The following is a 20,188-nucleotide window of genomic DNA, read 5'->3' as shown; positions in this document are numbered from 1 at the left end:
ATGAGGATAACTATGAAGATGTAGATAATGGAATTTAAATGACAAAGTGAGTCAGCCATTCAGCTGGTTATCTAGTCGGTTGATTGGTTCCTAAATTTTAATAGAATAGGATAGTTAGTTGGTTTGGCAGGGAGTAATGTATATAAGTAAATTGACGAGTAGGTAATTAAGCAAACAGTTGCGCCACCCGTAGGAACAAATATTTTGTTATTGATTCGTTGGCTTGTTAGTTATTGAGCTAATTAGTTGGGTAGGCATGTACATCTATATATTTAGGTCATAGTGCCACTAGTGTGTACGTAGACAGGTGTCACTTGTGTAAGCACGGTGTGTTGGTGCATATGGCTGTCTTTTATGAATCTCTTTTTAAAACGTAATTTTAAAAATTGATTTGTATGTATTTTAATTAAGTAATTTATGTTATTTCCGTATTATCAGACGTGGATGAATGTGCCCGCAGCAATCCATGTTCATCGGGCACTTGCGTCAACAGAAACGGATCATTTGAGTGCGCATGTCCACCTGGAGTCAGGGGAGTCTTGTGTGAAATATGTAAGTATCTTGTGTAATCAGGAAGATACGCCACTCTGAGATATTATTATCAGGGGAGATATAGTGTAATTATATCTTGTGTAATAACGAAGATATGCCACTCTGGGATATTATTATATGGGGAGATATCGTGAAATTATATCTTGTGTACTCAGGAAGATACGCCACTCTGGGATATTATTATCAGGGGAGATATCGTGTAATTATATCTTGTGTAATCAGGAAGATATACCACTCTGGGATATTATTATCAGGGGAGATATCGTGTAATTATATCTTGTGTAATCAGGAAGATACGCCACTCTGGGATATTATTATCAGAGGAGATATCGTGTAATTATATCTTGTGTAATCAGGAAGATATGCCACTCTGGGATATTATTATCAGGGGAGATATCGTGTAATTATATCTTGTGTAATCAGGAAGATACGCCACTCTGGGATATTATTATATGGGGAGATATCGTGTAATTATATCTTGTGTAATCAGGAAGATATGCCACTCTGGGATATTATTATCAGGGAATATATTGTATAGTTAAATAATTCATTAAAAAATTTCGAAGACATTTTTGTATTCTGGTGAACGTATGATGCTCTTTAAGTTCTCACGTCTGCCAATGCTGATTATTAGGTTCAGGAATTCATTCCCTCCAAAAATTGCTGTTATTCAAAAATGACACTATATACATTTTTCTCTCTAAAAAGATAAGCATAAAACCGTACAAATTTGGAGCATTCGTTGGCAGAACCTCACTTGTACAATTTAACTCATTTAGAATGTGATCTGATTCATATCGTAAGTGTGAATTGGTTCAGATGGAGTAGTAGCATTATAGCGATATGAGACCGATTCCGGTTATCAACCTCTAAAGCCCGTCTATATTCCAAATGACTTTTTTCTTTTGAGCACGTCTGCACACGCGTGCATAAATGAATGTAACCCGCGTATGCCCCCAAGCGAAGTTCTCTCGGGGTGACCCGGTCAGATCAATAATGCCGCTGTGAGCTTATTACGCGGACAAACATTCACTCGATTTTTAATTAATGTTAAGTCATGCACCTGTTTGAGGTCGATAGTGCCTCGGCTTTGTTTCTGTGCATGGAGTGATGTCGGTGGTTTTCCATTTCGACCGTCGAAACCATATGCACCTGATTGTTTATCAATATTATTTTTGTACCCCATTTATCAATATTATTTTTGTACCCCATATATCAATATTAATTTTGTACCCCATTTATCAATATTAATTTTGTACCCCATTTGTCAATATTATTTTTGTACCCCATATATCAATATTATTTTTGTACTCCATTTATTAATATTATTTTTGTACCCCATTTATCAATATTATTTTTGTACCCCATTTATCAATGTTATTTTTGTACCCCATTTATAAATATTATTTTTGTACCCCATTTATCAATATTATTTTTGTACCCCACTCGCTTCCTGATCACCATAAGATGAATAAATGTGATCTAGACTCGACCACATTTAAGATGTTAGGTTCAGGTTTTTCAAGCACCTATGAGTCAAAGTAAAAATGATGTGGAGGAGTTATAACGTATGCAAACCAATGAGTCCCAGGTCCTACTATAGAATAAAGGGTAATGGTTCCAGTTTCGCACATACGTGATCCTCGACACAAACTCGTACCGCATATAGACACCTCGGAAATGCTTGACTGAATTTATCGGCGCGAGTAAATCAAAATTGGTCAATGGACGCACTGTGGCCGTCAACGGCGAGACCACAACTAAAGACCTTTGCGAGTCGTATCGGGGAATCAAAAACCTTAGACAATGTACTTTTTCGAGTTGCCCCAGGTATTCGAATAAGTTTGTCTTTGATCTATTCGTTGACGAGACCCTATGGGTCAGCCAAACGTTTTTTTCTGAGCCATTCCGGATGCGGTTCAGACAGTCCCTAACATAGCTGATTTTACAACAGAGAGAGAGAGTTGCTGCCACCAGCAACGCAGAAGTTTCCACGAGAAAAGACAATATTCCACTGCTCTTTTGCATTTGCGCCACCTCTGACTTTGACAACTTTAATGTCGACGAAGTGTTCTTTTGTTTGGCCGTCTTCAGCTGTTGAAGTTGTTTGAGCTTAGCAATACGTGGACAATTCCAGTTATCTTGATTAAAGTTTGACCCCGCAGTAGTTTCTTATTGTGCTCTTTATTTTTGCATGATGGTTATGGTAAAGACCAGCTTAAACTTCGTGATAACACATTAATTTACGTGTGCCGTTCAGTTACGAGTTTGGGAAATCCACTTCGAATTTTCCACAGGCGCATCAATGACCCTCATTCGTCCACCTGTGTCCGCAGACAACAGAATCATGTCGGAAAGGATCACTCCACTACATCTGTAACAATTGGCGGTAACAACACCTACACGTGCATGAAAATACATATCAGCCAATAACTGTTTAAATAACTCCATGTGTTCTGGAGAACTTGCAGGCCTGTGTCAACATTTAGATGGGGCCCCGAGTGGCCGAGTGGTCATAAGTGCTATCCGTTACGGATCACTGCCGTCTCATCTCTGTCTGTGTGGGTTCGAGTCTTGGATTCGGCCAATGTTGGTATGTGAGACAGCTTGCCAGAAGCTTCTCGTGGGTCGGTGGTTCTTTCTGGGGTTTTCCCGGGTTCTTCCTCCACCATTAATACTGGCCGCCATGTATAGCCTATCATGTGCCGAAAAAATGTGTTAAACCCCACAACAGGCCTTATACAACCAGATTGTGATATGCACATGCGACATAAGTTTCTGTGAAGTTAAGCAAAATTTCTTTGGCGGGTTTCTAATGGTCGTTTAATCGTTGAGTAACTTAAAACTGGTCAAATGTCCCCGCACTACGTGATTTCCCGTCATCCACTCGATGCGCATTCTGAAACGCTACGAACACGTGTTTATTTACACCGAGAGCAGTCAAGGGTATCACACGTCCACGTACGGCTGTTATTTTATTAAATATCATATAGATCTCTAATGCTCAGTTTCGTTATGAAGGTTCCCAATGGGTGCCTGTCCTGGTCAATAAGGGGGAGAAGAAGTTGTGTCAGATGGTGATTGTGGCATGGAAGATACATGGACGCCACCATCGACTACAGATAATCCGGGGCCATGTTTTGGGGGAAATCCAAGCAATATGTAATCTTAACGCCTTTTCATTGATAGCTTCCCAGTGCCATATAACTTTCTATATACACGCTACGTTATTTAATGGGTTGCTTTTTTCCAGTCACTTTGTTTTATCGCCTCATGTACGTGCAGAGATAACGGAATCTGGTCAAACTATATATTATATGTTAGACCCCAGCAAACGACATACCATACTTTTATGTTATGGGAATAGAAATTTATAGATCAGACTTTTGCAAATAAACATGCTTGTAATTTCTGGATTCTTTGCAAATTCGCTCGCAAATCCGCATCGAAGTTTCATGAAGTCGGTCTCGGCCAAAATAGCCCGAATGACCAATCACCGAGCATTGCACCAACTCGAACTTTCGAACACGACCACATTTTCACTTTTGTGTCCAACAATATAAAATCTCGCGGAGTATTTGTATATCTCAGCTATGTTTGTTTGCTCCGCTAACTGAGATGCTTCGTTTCTGTTGCGTTGTACATCTGCGTATACCTCATGAAAGCTTGGTGTGGATGCCATTGTTATATTATATGCAGCAGGCATTTTCGAATTGATTTTCACATTGCTCTTTTCACTGTGGTCTTCATAGGTCATTTCAATATCTTCGATTAAGCTAAGCCATTAAAACTTTTCTTACACAATATCGTATAATGAATAGTAACACTTCGTGTTATATGCTTCGCAGAGTTTTCGTCGTTTTTTTCTCCCCATCACGATACTTAGCTCGATTAATTTATCAGGAAGCTCCAGTTACGTATTTGAGACATTATAGACTATTGTTTTGAGACATTATAGACTATTATTTTGAGACATTATAGACTATTGTTTTGAGACATTATAGACTATTGTTTTGAGACATTATAGACTATTGTTTTGAGACATTATAGACTATCATTTTGAGACATTATAGACTATTGTTTGGAGACATTATAGACTATTTTTTTAGACATTATATACTATTGTTTGGGCGATTCGATATGATGCACTAAGGCGAAATTTTGATTTAATCTTTTCTGTGGCGTCACAAAAACGCCATTGCTCGAGTAATTTAATTTCAGCAATAGGTACGCTCATAAATTTTTTTCTAAATAATATACGTGTCAATATATGAAGTTTTCAACATTATGTATTTAGCCATTGTGATTACTTAATATAATATTCTTATGCAAACTGAAACTATCCGCTCAGGCTGTGCTTTTAGGCAGCATTTCTTTGAGAATAATAAGCAAGCTGCTGTTTGAACTGCTGCATATTTTTCTAACAATCAACATATATATTATAGTCAGTGTCAATTACGATGTCTTGAATTTTCAACCCCATGAGCCTTGAGAGTGACAAACGGCATCCCAGAACACTCAGAGGTTGTTTCAGACCAAACTGCATCTCAAATAATTATGAGTTGTAGTTATAACTGACACTAATAGAGCATAATCAACATTGACTTTCATTGCATGCGCAACCATCCTAAGCTCTCGACGTTTCCATAATTATTAAAGAAAGTTAAAATAATTTTCGCCACTGTCCTTCGAACATGCAATATTTCCATGAGAGTATGCCACTCTACTAGAAGACGCAACAATAAGTTTTAACATGTCAAAGAAAAGAAATTCATATATAAACATAACATCTCCCTCCCTTATTAGTCAGTATAAAACGAGACCAGTTAGAATTACCACACCAAAGTGTACATAACACTGATAAAGTTCGCATGATTGGTCCGACAAGTTTACAAGTTTTAAAGATTTGATTAGTAATCCAACATGTTTATCATAGCTAGGTTCTTGGTATCGTGATTCCGTGTCTAAATGATTTTGTAGCACTTCCATCAACAATAATTTGAGTCTTTTTCACATCGACAGTGGTAAAAGTCGCTTAAGTTAAGAAAATTTCTGCTTCCTGATTGGTAATGATAGGTAACGCGGAATACTCCATTTCTCGATTTAAACTGCCTTATACAAGAAACACGAGAGCCAGTACACTGTAGATCAATAACATCAGTGTTACAAAAAGCTCACAGCGGTTTTATTGATCTGACTGGTGGGAACTTCGCTTGGTGGCGTACGCGGGTTACAATCATAGATGCAGGCACGTATAAACGTCCTTAATAAGGAATATAGAAGGTTTTCAGGAGTTGGGAGCCGGAATTGACCAGTTGGTCTCATATCGTTAAAATGCTACTACTGACGGACTTTAAACTTCCTGTCTGATCTTGTTTCTTCAAAGTTTAATGAGGTTACATTGATGAATCGTTACCGGATGTGGGGATTGAATTCATCAGTAGATTGGACATTGAACCCAGAGAATTGGGTGTAAACTTTAAATAGTTCAAAATTGAATCTTATTAGAAAGTAACTGAGAAATCCGTCACTGAGGCCAAAAAAGTCGACTTTACTTACATGAATGTTATATTTGCCATTGCACATATTATTTCAGATGTTCTTCTTAAACGATCTTCAGTTAAGAAGCGCATTCAATCCTATAGTTTTGTATCAATGCTTGTTCAACAGCTCCCATGCGAGATTGCTATGATCTCAGGACCTACTTCAACATGTCAACCCCTGGCGTGTACGGCATTGTTTTTCCGGAAGGAAACTTCACTCTTGCTTCCTGTGACATGGCCACCGACAATGGGGGGTGGACATTGTTTCAAAGGTAAGGAAACAACATGAATATATGTATGTATGTATGTATGCATGCATGCATGTATGTATGTATGTATGTATGTATGTATGTAATGTATATGTATGTATGTATGTATGTATGTATGTATGTATGTATTTATGTATGTATGTATATGAAATAATACATAAATAAATGCAATCACTTTCTTTACTTCTTTACCAGGCGTGTTTCTGACGTAGTGGACTTCAATCGCAACTGGACGGAATACCGGGACGGGTTTGGGGAACTGAACGCAAACTTCTGGTGGGGTCTTCAAAGGGTGTACAATGTTATTGCAAACCGCAGCATGATCCTCAGACTCGATATGTGGGACTGGCAGGGCGGATATGTTTATGCTGAGTATGACCAGTTCACCCTTTCGAACGAAGCCAGCGGTTTCAAACTAAATGTTGGTGGTTACCGCGGCAACGCCGGCGATGCCTTAAATTATCCGGCGTGAGTGTTTACTCCTTCTTCAACTTCATAATCGTCATCAAAGTTACCATTGTCTTCGCCATCAAAATTAGCTTTATTGTCATAGTGATTGTCATCATAATCATCGTTGCTACCAGAATCATTGTCGCCATCCTCATCATCATAGTCATCATCATCTTTTTATTCTTCCTCTTCTTCTTCTGTCAGTCAAAATTGGCTGGGGACGACTAGTTAGACTTTCTCTTGCCTTCAGATCTTTCACATGCATTTGAAATTATATCACTGTAGTATGAAAGTATGAAATGTCAGAATATTTGGGAAAAAATATCCTATGAATATATATATATATATATATATATATATATATATATATATATATATATATATATATATTGGCAAGGTTGGCAACTGGTGGTGGTGCAATATATTCGTATTTTTGTTTCGATGCCAATCAAAATATTTTTACAATAAGAGAATGAATATTTAAAAATTCATCCGGCATGGTAGCATGATTGGAAGGACGGTGGCGTGGTTCTCCAAAGTAATCATTAAAAATCAATGAAATCGAATATCAGAAAAATCACTGTGACACCATTTCCAAAGTCAAGGTCGTTTGTCCTATGTGGCGGAGTAGTATTCCTTTGCTATTTGCATATGATCCAGTTCACACCAAGACATCAAAGTAAATTAATAACGTTTGCGTTTTATTCTCAGTATTCTATTTATAGATTTTGTAAAAACATTCAGAACTTAAATACTAACGGACTATACCGCAGCGTATGACACGCGACCTTGACCTTCCTTGCGGAAATTACCTGTAAACTAGTAGTATGGAACTGTATGTTTTGCCATATTTTGCCCCATTTGGGGTAATTTCGCCTTTCCTCGCCTCTATCCCCATGACATAATTAGCTCCTAAGTTACTGTTGCGCATTCATCAATCTGCACACACACATAGGCACATACTTTTGTGACTTGGATAATCCAGTCATGGGTGGGGTGGGTGGGGTAGATTCTTGTCCGGATACAATTGCCCCAGAGGGACAAAAGGCAAAGCCTAGCCATGTATACTACTCTGTTTTGATTGTAGAAACGAAATCCCGCATAGTGTACTTATTTAGGCAAGCCTATGGTCGCGATTAATATACACATACTGCAAGCAGACCCAGGCATATGCATGAATGAATGAATGAATCAATGAATCAATGAATCAATGAACGTATGTCAGCTTCTGCTGTGGACTTAGTTTTCTTCACAGCAGTGTTCTCCACAATGTGTTATAGCATCCATTACATGGGTTTTGTACATTTATAATTTTGTACTGGCAGAAAGAAAATATAGCTGAGTTGAATCGAGTTGGGAATAGTTTGTATTAAAATATTGTGGTAATTGATAAAGAAATGTTGAGTGGTAGCCGAGCCATTGATTCACAACATATACTGCAGGAATTCATGGAAGTTTCTAGTAGAGGCGTGAACCTGGCAAAAGAATGAAATGCCACAAATGTGACGGATAAAATAAGATCGCCGTACCGTTTGAATCCACCACACATGTTCATTAGAGAACACAGAAGACGTTCGAAATTTCCAAAACAAATTGAAAACACATTGATAACTTGATGAATCTGGTAGTAACTTTAGAAACAGAACGAAATATACTTGGGCAGAGTTTGAGGCAAATAAAACTAAAAGAATCTGCGGAATATCGTGCATGAAAGAGTAAGGCCACAACCAAACATAAGTCACCCACTGCGTATGTAGTGAGTGATCTTTATCATGCGGTCAGTGAGGAGGATGTTCAAGAACAAGTAAATTAAACAAATGCTTCTGGGTCATAAGTGTAGGAATGTCAATAGTTGTGAGAACGGAAATACCACGCATACCAAGATGTGTGCCAATATAGTTATACATGCGAAGCAGTCGACCCACCCACTCGAGAAGAGAAGTTTTTGCATGAAGTAATATACGACGTTGCAGACTTGCGGAAGCGTGAGTATCGAGATTAATTTTTAGAACATATTGCTAAAAGCAATGAAGCAAAATATCTCCAAGAAATTCACCCACTTGGTCAGAAATTTGATGTTATTTGTTCCAGCGCAAAGACTTTTATACATCTCAAGTGGTATAACCCTCAGTGACGGGTCATTTGAGCTTGATTTGTCTTGACTCAAGATGGATATGATTTTATTTTACTTCCCATGTCTTTTCAAGAAAGTCAAAGGCAGTTTAATATTTTATCTGAGAATACCAATATAAAACTTCGATTTACCATATATCTGAGAATACCAGTTTAAAACTTCGATTTACCATATATCTGTCGAATGAAGAATATTATAATGTTCTTTGTCCATCCAGCTTATAGTGAAGCGGCGACAAACACATTGCGTTATGAGCAAGGTAATGTCAGATAAAATGATAACGCGTATATATAGAAAGTTACTTGACATTGGGACGCAAAAAGTGCAAAGTTCTCTGCTTTGGAAAATACAAGCTCTGTGTCAGAACATGTCTTTATGGGTACTGTAAAGCACACACGCATATATTACGTGATTGCTGGGAGCACGACACTGCCATAAATGGGGCCTTAGAATCAAATCACGTAATCATCTTTGTCAGTCTTGTGGGTCTGTTCGTGAGTACTATAAAGAGTGCTAAAAAAACCCACAAACACCTGTGGCTGCTCAAACACATATGCAGCAACACAAATCGATAAAACAAAATAATGAAATAGTCATCAGGACTGAAACGATTTCCGTTTCTAATCCTGCCAAAATACCGAGTGAAAAAAAAAACAAGCCATCAACACAGTTTCTCAATTAGAAAAACGATTCACACTCCCCTTTGTATAGCATGCCTACTGTAACGCGGCTAAAGCAGCTTGCATGACAGAATGAAATATATATACCAAGTCGTAAGAAAAAAGCAGACATACTTGAATGACTGAGACCCATATTTACACTGAATCCACAGGTATCACCACAACCTCCACCGCTTGCAATTGCGATAGCAAGAACAAAAATAAAAAACACCGGCAAACCAACTAAGACAATTTGCACGTGAGCATAATATCCAAAAACCTTGAGGTGCGATAAAATCCGACATCCTTGCAGTAGTAGATAACTATAAACAAAACCGTCGTCATCGTCTCGTCCCATCAATCGCATTTGAAGTGGCTGAGTATGTTCCTATAAAAACGCAACAAATCACAAGTACCAGAATTCAAACTCCAGAAACAGTGGCGAATTGGAAAATCAAATGGCAATTGTTCCGCTCACAGACACATCAGGCAAACTCGACAACTATTTACAAAACTTTGGTCACGCTGGGCTCAAAGCAGACATGGTTTTGAATGCACGTCTAGTTATGCCGCAAAATGATGACAAGGCTGGATAGAAAACAACAACTATTGCTCTGTGGAATCGCAGAGGTATCCTGTACCGGAGCGCCATCAGTGATTAACTTGGCAGAGGCATTGCGATGATTCTCGAAATGCTGGAGAAATACACCTATGCAGGATCGAGATGGACTCTAGAAAGATGTTCGTCACTCAAGGTTCATCTGTCATCGTATCGACTGTTTCGTGTTCCAGTTATATACCGAAAACAGACTGGGTTGGCGCCAATGTTGGCTATAAACGTAAAGTAACACTGACAACATATGTTTTGAATGGACAATATTGTCAGCGTTATAGCCGGTCAGTGACAAATAAGACTTGGCTCGAAAATACTGACGATAGCAAGGTAAAATCAATTTTGGTGATATCGAATTTCCCTTGCAGGATACCAAAGTCACACTTAAGACACACTTGAAATACTTAACCTGTGTATCGCTGTTAAGGTGTTCACTTATGACAGCGGTTTTTATCCATTTGCCTTATCTCCCCAAGGTCGAAACAAGCGAATACTGATTGATTTGTTGTTGCTGAGTGAAATGAAAGAAACATAACTAGTATCCCTTTGCGCATGGTTAAAGGACCTTGGTCGACTGCGTAACCGACACAGCAAGCATACACGAAGAACTACCAATTCAGCCGTTGTATGCATGTATTTAACACTCAAAAACTGTTTACCAGTCACGACTTTAACCTTGGTGGTATCAGTGAAAAATCACAGCGTACAAGTCATTTTAAAGATTAGTGAAAACACTGTCAAATTGACTGCAAAACAAAGAAAGATGAAAGTCCTGTATACCATCCATGCGGATTTTGAACGCCTGGATGTTTCAGTGGCAGACGCAAATGCGTCCAGCTCTGCTAACAAACATACGAATGAGCCTGATACCGATCAAACAGTGCAATTCGCTGAACAAATTCCATGCGTCTTTGTTATGTAGTATTTCGATGAGATAGCAAAACAGAATAGCCGGTCCCTTATCGTGTCTAGAATGTATGCTCGATAAACACAGTTGAGACATTTCTCAGATCAATCGAAGTTGCGGCAAAATTGATACGGCAGCAGCTCTACACACCAGCATGCATAATAATGTAAGGTGATAACATTTGTGAGTTTTCCACAGCCACTCATTGCTGGATGTGTGAAAAGGGTTTCACTGAAGAGCAAAGAAATCCTCCGATAAAGAGCAAATCCCGGTTCCAAAGTTCATGATCACTGTCATATCACTAGAGCATACAGAGGTACTGCACGCAACGCGTGTAATTTACCGTCGAGAATTTATCCCAACAAAACAAACATCCCTGTGGTGCTTCATAACTGTGTCGGTACGATGACCATGTAATAATGATGGCAATAGCCACGGTATCAGACTCACCAATAAGCGTAATCGCTCAAAACATTTTTGATACAACATGTGAAATTGGAATCATGGACGTATGACATTAAAATTTCAACGGCAACTTTCAGCTTTTGTCCGCTACGGCGCCTCATATCACTGGGTCCCATACATGATCACACCTAAACATAGTTGCATTTTGACTCGTATGGACTTGCACCGTCAGTTAAGGTTAACTATTTATCAAGCGTGGACACGAACCGTTGTTTTATTCGACTATGACAGTACAAACACGGTTGGATGGCCCCATACGCGGTCATCTTGTTGTTAAAGCGTTGTGTAAACTGGAGTGCCCACCAACACCGCAAACACTTATTGATTTCACATTAAAGGTCGTGAAATATTATACAACAAAGTCTATTAACATTTACGGACATTACTCAACTCGATGATACGGTGATGATGGTAAATCTGAGCCTATTTGCTGTCAAAGCGGATTTGTTTGAGTTTACTAGTCGTGTTGTTGTCGGTGTCAATCCAGGTGAACTTTTGATTTTTGAAGATCAAACTGGCCAACTGAAAACGTCAGACGTAGACATTCAAGGTATTATTGTCAAGCTCAAGGCGACTTTGTGGTAAATTCCTGGATTAAGCTCACCGACAAAGGTGAAATTAGTGACATCGGGTGTCGGTTGCGTTTATCAAAGACTATGTTGATACAGCCGATATTGCAACAGGATAATACCTGCAACAATAACGTGCCCACGTACCCGCACAACAATGCGTAGTAAGTTCATGGGATGTAATTCAAGGAGTGTTAGTCAAAGGAGGAGCTGAACACGATGATCCCAGTACTATAGGATGTGGGCGACTTATATTTCATTCTATTAATAATGGTTTTGATTTACCTTAACGTCACATCTTAAAAGTGCGCGAGTTCGGATCATATTTGTTTATCATAAGTAAATTACAAATACGTGGGGCACTGTAGGAATATTGATAAATGATAGGAAATATCTTGGTCTTTATTTTACCACAGGAATATTTTAATTCCAATCCCGACAACAAAGCAAGGATCTTTTCTGTTGCATTTTCAGCATCACAAGTTGCTTGAGATGAAATTCATTTCGAAGGATTACACACTTAACATTAAGGGTATTTAACCGTCTTTGGTGTTCGTGTTTAAGATTAGATTTTATCATTATTATATATGTAATGGAATCTGACCGAGGTGATGAGATTGCGGAATTAACCTCCGACGGTTGTGTTGGATCCGCTGCCAGCGGATGTAAACATTGATACCAATTTCGTTCCACTTGCAGATGAATATCTTCTTCAAAACGGCGTAAACCAGACTCATACACACTAAAATATAATCTTGTCAAGGGTCAAACAGAAATCTATACCTGGAGCCACCATGATGTATCAATGCCAACTCGAACCCAGCTTGGAATCATCGCCCAAGCAAATGCTCAATCGCCAGTTAAGTTCACCATCAAATATGTTAAACCAACAAATGACTCATCTAAGAAAGGTCTTGACTGTTGTTCAACAAAGACTCACTTGTTCAGGTAACAGTTATTGAACAAAGACGATAGTTAAATGTCAAAGGTTCGGGAGTAATCGGTGTGCTTTTGTATGAGAGGGGTGCCAAAGCACAAGAACGCACTAGCTCCGGAGATTTAAGTATTCCTGAGGCAGAGGATTTTTATAACTGCATGACAGTTGTGTCAGTAAACAGGGTAATTGGCTAAAAGTGCGCGTGCGTGTGATGATCAGATTGAACATCGTCTGCCTGTAGTGCAATTAAAATACCCGATTGTACAATTAATATAAGAACTATGTCAGACCCTAAGTCTTACCGTCGAGAAAAAATAATCGAAGAAGAGGAACGCTGAGAAATGAAATTACCAAGAGAACCGCACTGATCGTAAACTACAAACGAGTATCGTAAATGTTTTTGCGGTCCTGTTGCGAAAGTAACTGTTGGTCTTGGTGTAACTGGAATCACGACCACGTCAATCATCATAGGTGCGACACTCGGTTATTGTCTGAGCTATAACGATAGTAACTGGTGTCACTGGTGGTGCTAGTAAATTAATTTCAGTGCGACTGCACATTCACGAATAAACACACGAATTGCTTGCCGCCTCAAAAAATCTCAGTACAGTCAGTAAATTGTACTCTGTTGCAATTGAAAATAAATTGTCAGTCCGGCTGAGTTTAAAAAAGTTCTGGCAGAAATGGAAAATCACAGACAATTACGAGCACAAATAAGAAACAACGCGGATTTACAGACAAAAAATAAAATAATCTTTACAGAGACAAATGCTTATCGATCTAAAACATAAGCTCGCATAGTATGTATATCGATCTCTACAACAGGCTTGCCTAAATAAGTAGACTCTGCCAGATTGCGTTTTTACAATCACAACAGATTATTATGAAAGGATAGGTTTAGACCTTTTACCTAACATATCTCGGGAACCATTCGACATATCCTAATGGAATTTTGTGTGTGTGAACACTGCCTTTCTTATTTTTATTGCTTTCGGAAGTTTCGTCTCTTCACCTTTGCGTTTTGAGAAAGTTATGGCCCTTATTAATTAATTTTAAATCTTCTCAAGGAATGATTTTTCTTAAAGTTAGAACTTCATCACAGTTTTGGAATGTTTCAATATATACCGATTTCGTGTGACATGCCAGCTGACTCAGAAACACACAAGTGCTCGTTTAAGCTCAGTTTATTCTACTTCCTTTCCGAACGAGGTATTGTCCATGTTTTAAAATTTTGCTTCTTTGATACTATTGTGACTTTGTCACTCTTTTCCTAGTTGTATTGTGTCGGCCGTCTAAAATGTCTCACTTTTTGTTTGCTTTCTTTTACTTCACTTTTATACAATTATGCTATTTTGTCCATTCTTCATGTTCGAATTTTATCTCATGGCGTAAATTTCCAATATAGAGTGTGTGTCTTGAGCAGAGATATTCCCAAGGTTCCAATTTTCCAACCAAACATAGCTTTCATAACAAGTATGACCCCAGCTTAGACATTTTTAAACACTATATTCAGATCCGTGTTTGCCTCCAATCACATGAAATTCTCCACATTTGACCGTGACCAGGACAACTATTATGGCAACTGTGCACAAACCTACGGCTCAGGTTGGTGGCACAATGCCTGCTGGGCTGGAGACCTCAACGGAAAGTTCTACAACACTGGACCATACACATCGGCGGTGAGTGCTTTTTCCTTAATTCTTTGTCTACTACATACGTTATGAAACTGTTTTGGCTACACCCAGCCACATAAGAACCATATGACAGGACATAAACAAATCACAAAAGTAACAGCTGCATCTAACCTTTTTGCTATCATTGAATGGCTGTGATTCTAATTTTTGTTAATAGAAAACATTATGTGATTCATTCAACCATGCACTTGTTGGTAGTTTGGAACAGAGTCACTTTCTTAATAAACTGCGAATGAACAAATGGGATCACGTGTTCTATTTTAAAGTTGAATCCAGAAATGCTTATGTTGGGGTGAATCGGTTTTGTCTTAACATTCACTACGGACCAGGTACCGTGGACCATTCCATATAGACCAGATACTCTGAATGGACCTCTAGTTCAGTTGAATTACTTGAGGAAATAAATCCAGGAACTTTTGGCTATGATCTCTAAGTCATATTTGTCTAACTAAAATTCACATGGTAAAAAAACAACATAATTCTAGAAGATTGTATAATAATTCTAAACAACACATAGGGAAACACATGAAATCGATAACTGGTATGTAAATGTGGCGGTAGACATTGGCATAGGGAAATATGTGAAATCGATGACTGGTATGTAAATGTGGCGGTAGACGTTGGCATAGGGAAATATGTGCAATCGATAGCTGCTATGTAAATGTGGCGGTAGACGTTGGCATAGGGAAATATGTGAAATCGATAACTGGTATGTAAATGTGGCGGTAGACATTGGCATATGGAAATATGTGAAATCGATAACTGGTATGTAAATGGGGCAGTAGACATTGGCATATGGAAATATGTGAAATCGATAACTGGTATGTAAATGTGGCGGTAGACGTTAGCATAGGGAAACACGTGAAATCGATAACTGGTATGTAAATGTGGCAGCAGACATTGGCATAGGGAAATATGTGAAATCGATAACTGGTATGTAAATGTGGCGGTAGACGTTGGCAAGGATGTTGCTTTTCATCCTTTAACTCATCAAAGTATCAGGGTTTTTAAGGATAATAGTAACACATACAATTTTGAATTTACGCAGATTAACCGTGATTAAGTGTATTCTTATGTTACGTGTTTAGGCTCGAATAAACAGTAACATAAGAAAGAGTGAAAACAACAAGCTTTGAAAAATACAATAATTTATTTCCCTGGAAAAATTCTGTAAAAATGAAATGATATTAACTTACGGTTTTATAGAAGCAAATCCAAAACATAATCCAAGAATAATCCAAGATTAAAATTTTTGAAGTCCTAAAAATAAAATGTCCTACTGATTTCAAGGTCGAATCCCGACGAAGAATCCAAGACGGAACACGATGGCGTATGGTGAGATCAGTATTGTTGAATTCTACAGTTCCTTGTAGAAATACGATATATCACTCCGGTTTTTGATAGCTGAATAGATTTTTTAAATAAAGAACTGTCCTTGTTCATCAATTTCACATGAGCGCACGTATTTTCCAGAAAAATAACAAAATTAATCCTTTTGAATCTAAGTAATTTGAAATAATTCCAAAAGCACAACATACTACTTCTAGTGTAAGAAAAAGCTCAGCTGCAATTGAGAATAATTTTCCAAAATAGAGGTTATATAGTCTTCCGAAACGTAAACAAGGGTCACGTATCACCTTCTCGAAAGTTATAGAAACTACGTACTTGTTAAAGGTCACGTACAACCAGTGTGACCCTGACGAAAACCAATCATTTTATTCTAAGAAATAAAAAATAAGTTTTTTTATCTACATCTTAAACCCGAAGTCCTATCATGACCTCGACAACAACCATTCATTTTAAAATAAAATAGGACTTGTTTATGATAGTTGCTACAAAATTTGAAACAAGGTCAGGATTTAGATCAATACCTGGTGTTTATAAACTAACAGTCAAGGTCAAATTATTTTTTGAAAAATAAGTATCATCTCTAGTGAATAAATTTAAGTTACAATATTAGGTAGTGAAATATATATATATATATATATATATATATATATATATATATATATATATATATATATATATATATATATATATATATATTTTAAACTGAGAAACAATTAAATTTAAATAAATATATATTAAATCAGATATAATTAAGTCAAATATACATAACAGTTTAGAATGAAAAGATGTTTTAATTCTAATTAAGCTACGGGACGGGTGGACGGGTGGGGTTGTAATTCCTGTTAAATAGATAAAAGCTGGGAACCAAATCTTATTGGCTATGTTTCAGATCTAATTAACAAAACATTAGTCTATTATTTTTCATGGTATTTTACCCGTAATATCCAAACTGTTTAAATAAATCAACTGCGACCCAGTTGGAATCATTTTTTGATAACATTATAAGCAACATTCGGTTACTTTCGAAAATGTCATGGATGCAAAACCACTCTTTTGCGCTTACTCGAAGAATGGGCGAAGGCTCTTGACGAAAGGAAATATGATCTGCTGTTCTGGTGGGGTTTTCTGGTGGGGTTTTCTAAGTTTTATTTTACTGTCTCCCTCATGATATTCTCGTCTGCAAGCTCAGGGCTTATGGTCTGTCATAAGGTTCAGTAAGTCTTTTATTGAGCTTTCTATCAAATCGTAAGGATCAAATTAAGATGCATGTTATCTTGAGTAGCTGGACAAAAACATAAATGTAAAAAACGGTTCCATCGGGATTAATCCTTTGACTCAACTTTTTTAAATATTTTTGTCGATAAGATTTTTTTCTGGAATTAAACATGGCTCTTTATTTAACTATACTGAGACAACACGCTGTCCTTTTCCACACAGGACTTTGACACTGATTGACACATTCACTGGGAATAGAATGTAAGCCAACCCTGCTGTGAGCACAAGCACATTCGGTATTAAACCTCTACTTAACATAAGAAATGCCGTCATAAAACTGTGAACACATTGTCAAACTGCCATAAACTGATGACATATGTGTACACAGGTTTCTGTCCCCATCATTTATTCATTCATTTATGAACCAATGAATTGTACATGAATTACATATTGTATTGACAATATGCAGTTTTGCATTCGCCATATCAATCAAGTTATATTCTGTTCACTTGTAATATTGAATATCAACTGAAATTTCATATAACTTTAAGAAATCATTGTATGAAAACTTCAAGGCAAATATCTTCTTCACACTCCCAAAATCAACAAGAGCCAATAAACTATCCTTTCCAATTTCTGCTTCTGTTCCTTAGCCTGGTACCTCGGCAGTCACAAGAACGCTCGTAAACTTCAAAAATAAAATACTAGAACGTGACTCTGAAATGTGTATGTGACAATTATATCAGTGGTTACCATAAACTTGTACTTGAGGCAAAAATAGCAACCCTGAAAATTCATGCACTTATGTCGATGTCTCTAAAAAGTTTACAATTCTGAATAAGTTTGCTTTCCATTGCGTATATGATTTGCTACGTTTATAACACACAAAAATACACGTTTAGTTATTCAAATATGTTCGGTGTGCCAAGAATTCCAACCTCAGCATACGGCAAAACGTCTTCTAGCTATGAAGCTGCCATTCTCTAGAATGAGCTACCAACTCATTATGGAGAGGAACAATATTTAATTTCATATAGATCCTTCATTTCATCCTGGAATGGTAAAGACTATAAATGCAACATCTGCAGATAATACCACCGACTCTCCTAATCAGCAGGTGCCCTTACATTACTTCCCTCTATTCTTAAAGTCTGGCTTAATGTGCGTCTCGGCAGGCTGTTAATTCTGACCACGGCTTCCTTTTAATTTAATATACATTGACGTTTAATAGAATGTTATTCTTATGGCTAATGTTACCTTCTAGGCCATGTGCGCGTCTTTAATAAAATGATGATGACATGACTGCCTCTTCGCGTATATACTTTCCAATAATATGATTTCGCAGGCCCTAGGTACAGTGCCTATTGGACAATAGAGCCCTGTCCGGTCTTGACATGCACATTATTTTCGTTAATTAAGCACCATAATACCGCTTTTTTAAAAGGTGCAGTGATTGCTCGTTATGTGTTGTGCGCTTTGTCCAGTTGTATTATGTGTTATGTATTGTTTGTATGTTTTGCAAATCACATTGATCTAATGTATTTACTGCTGTATGCTATGTCGTTAGAAACCTCATTATGTTTTATTATCATTTTAATCATGCCGACCAGTATCAAATCTTACCTTACCACAGGGTTCGAATGCGAAACTGTGCTCAGAGTCGATGTCAGGCTTTAAAAAGCAGAAGTATATAAATGATGTGTGAGATGAAATGTTAAACGTATAGTTGGTCAGAGTTTCATCAGATTTTGTCTGGATAATTCCTGTAGTATAATCTCCATATGACTGCAGTTGTAGGATAATTATTTTGTCAGAACGTGAACATCGCAAAAATACGAATATGTTTTTTTTAAAATCACGTTTGCAAACTCACAAGCTGTATGTAAATGGGTGCGGAATAATTTCAAGAGGATTTTATTTTAGATCTTTAAAGATGGAAAAGGTCCCAGATTTTCATTCACACGACATCGTGTAGGAAGTGAATTTAAAAACAAATGAAGCGTAACGTTATTATATTTTATATAGATACATAACGGAATCGAATGGTATCCATGGAGACACACGAGCAGCCGATATTCGATGAAGAAGACGGAAATGAAGTTCAGACCCTCCACAGCCCCTAGCAAGAATTCAGCGCCATTCTTGTAATGTCATGAATACTGTGTAAGATCATACTAATTAAAGTTGGGTTAATTGAATTAAAATGTTGTACCGAACGAGATCCTCACATGTATCTGACGTACGCATGATCCTCACATGTATCTGAGGGACGCATGATCCTCACATGTATCTGAGGGACTCATGAACCTCACATGTATCTGAGGGACGCATGATCCTCACATGTATCTGACGGACGCATGATCCTCACATGTATCTGACGGACGCATGAACCTCACATGTATTTGAGGGACGCATGATCCTCATATGTATCTGAGGGACGCATGATCCTCACATGTATCTGACGGACGCATGAACCTCACATGTATCTGACGGACGCATGATCCTCACAACAGGTTGGAATCATGAAAACTATTTTTGTATAGAATAAGAGTAGTCATCAGTTATCAAGGACTGAGACCCTTTCTTGACCCCTTTGAAAGTATAACATAAAAGAAATTATTAAGAAGTATAACTGGATTGCCATGGATATATTTTGCACGTGTCATTAATTTACTCGGTATCCGTAGAATATATGACGGACGTAATATTGTGTCTATGTTTTAGACTTGCAGTGTTCGAGGCTTTCTATGCTCTTTCATGTCATTTGTACTAAATAATAATAATAACAATAACAGCAATAATAATAATAATAATAATAATAATAATAATAA

The 20,188-nt window shown here is 37.5% G+C and overlaps 1 protein-coding gene across 1 annotated transcript in view; it reads left to right on the top strand.

Annotated features, from left to right (window-relative positions):
* The window catches only part of LOC149779937 (uncharacterized), a 38,249-nt gene extending 18,744 nt beyond the window's left edge, over positions 1-19,505 (top strand). The window contains exons 6-10 of the mRNA XM_089936296.1: positions 439-552; positions 6,223-6,367; positions 6,560-6,832; positions 14,612-14,777; positions 19,383-19,505. Of these exons, the coding sequence (XP_089792422.1) occupies positions 439-552; positions 6,223-6,367; positions 6,560-6,832; positions 14,612-14,777; positions 19,383-19,505 (821 nt within the window). The remainder of the gene's footprint in view (positions 1-438; positions 553-6,222; positions 6,368-6,559; positions 6,833-14,611; positions 14,778-19,382) is intronic.
* Positions 19,506-20,188: the final 683 nt, after the last annotated feature.

Source organism: Sinohyriopsis cumingii, chromosome 16 (genome assembly GCF_028554795.1).
Source record: "Sinohyriopsis cumingii isolate HCF-2022 chromosome 16, ASM2855479v2, whole genome shotgun sequence".
Lineage (NCBI taxonomy): Eukaryota > Metazoa > Mollusca > Bivalvia > Unionida > Unionidae > Sinohyriopsis > Sinohyriopsis cumingii.
Note: the sequence above shows the minus strand (reverse complement) of the source record. Positions and strands in the feature narration are given on the sequence as shown.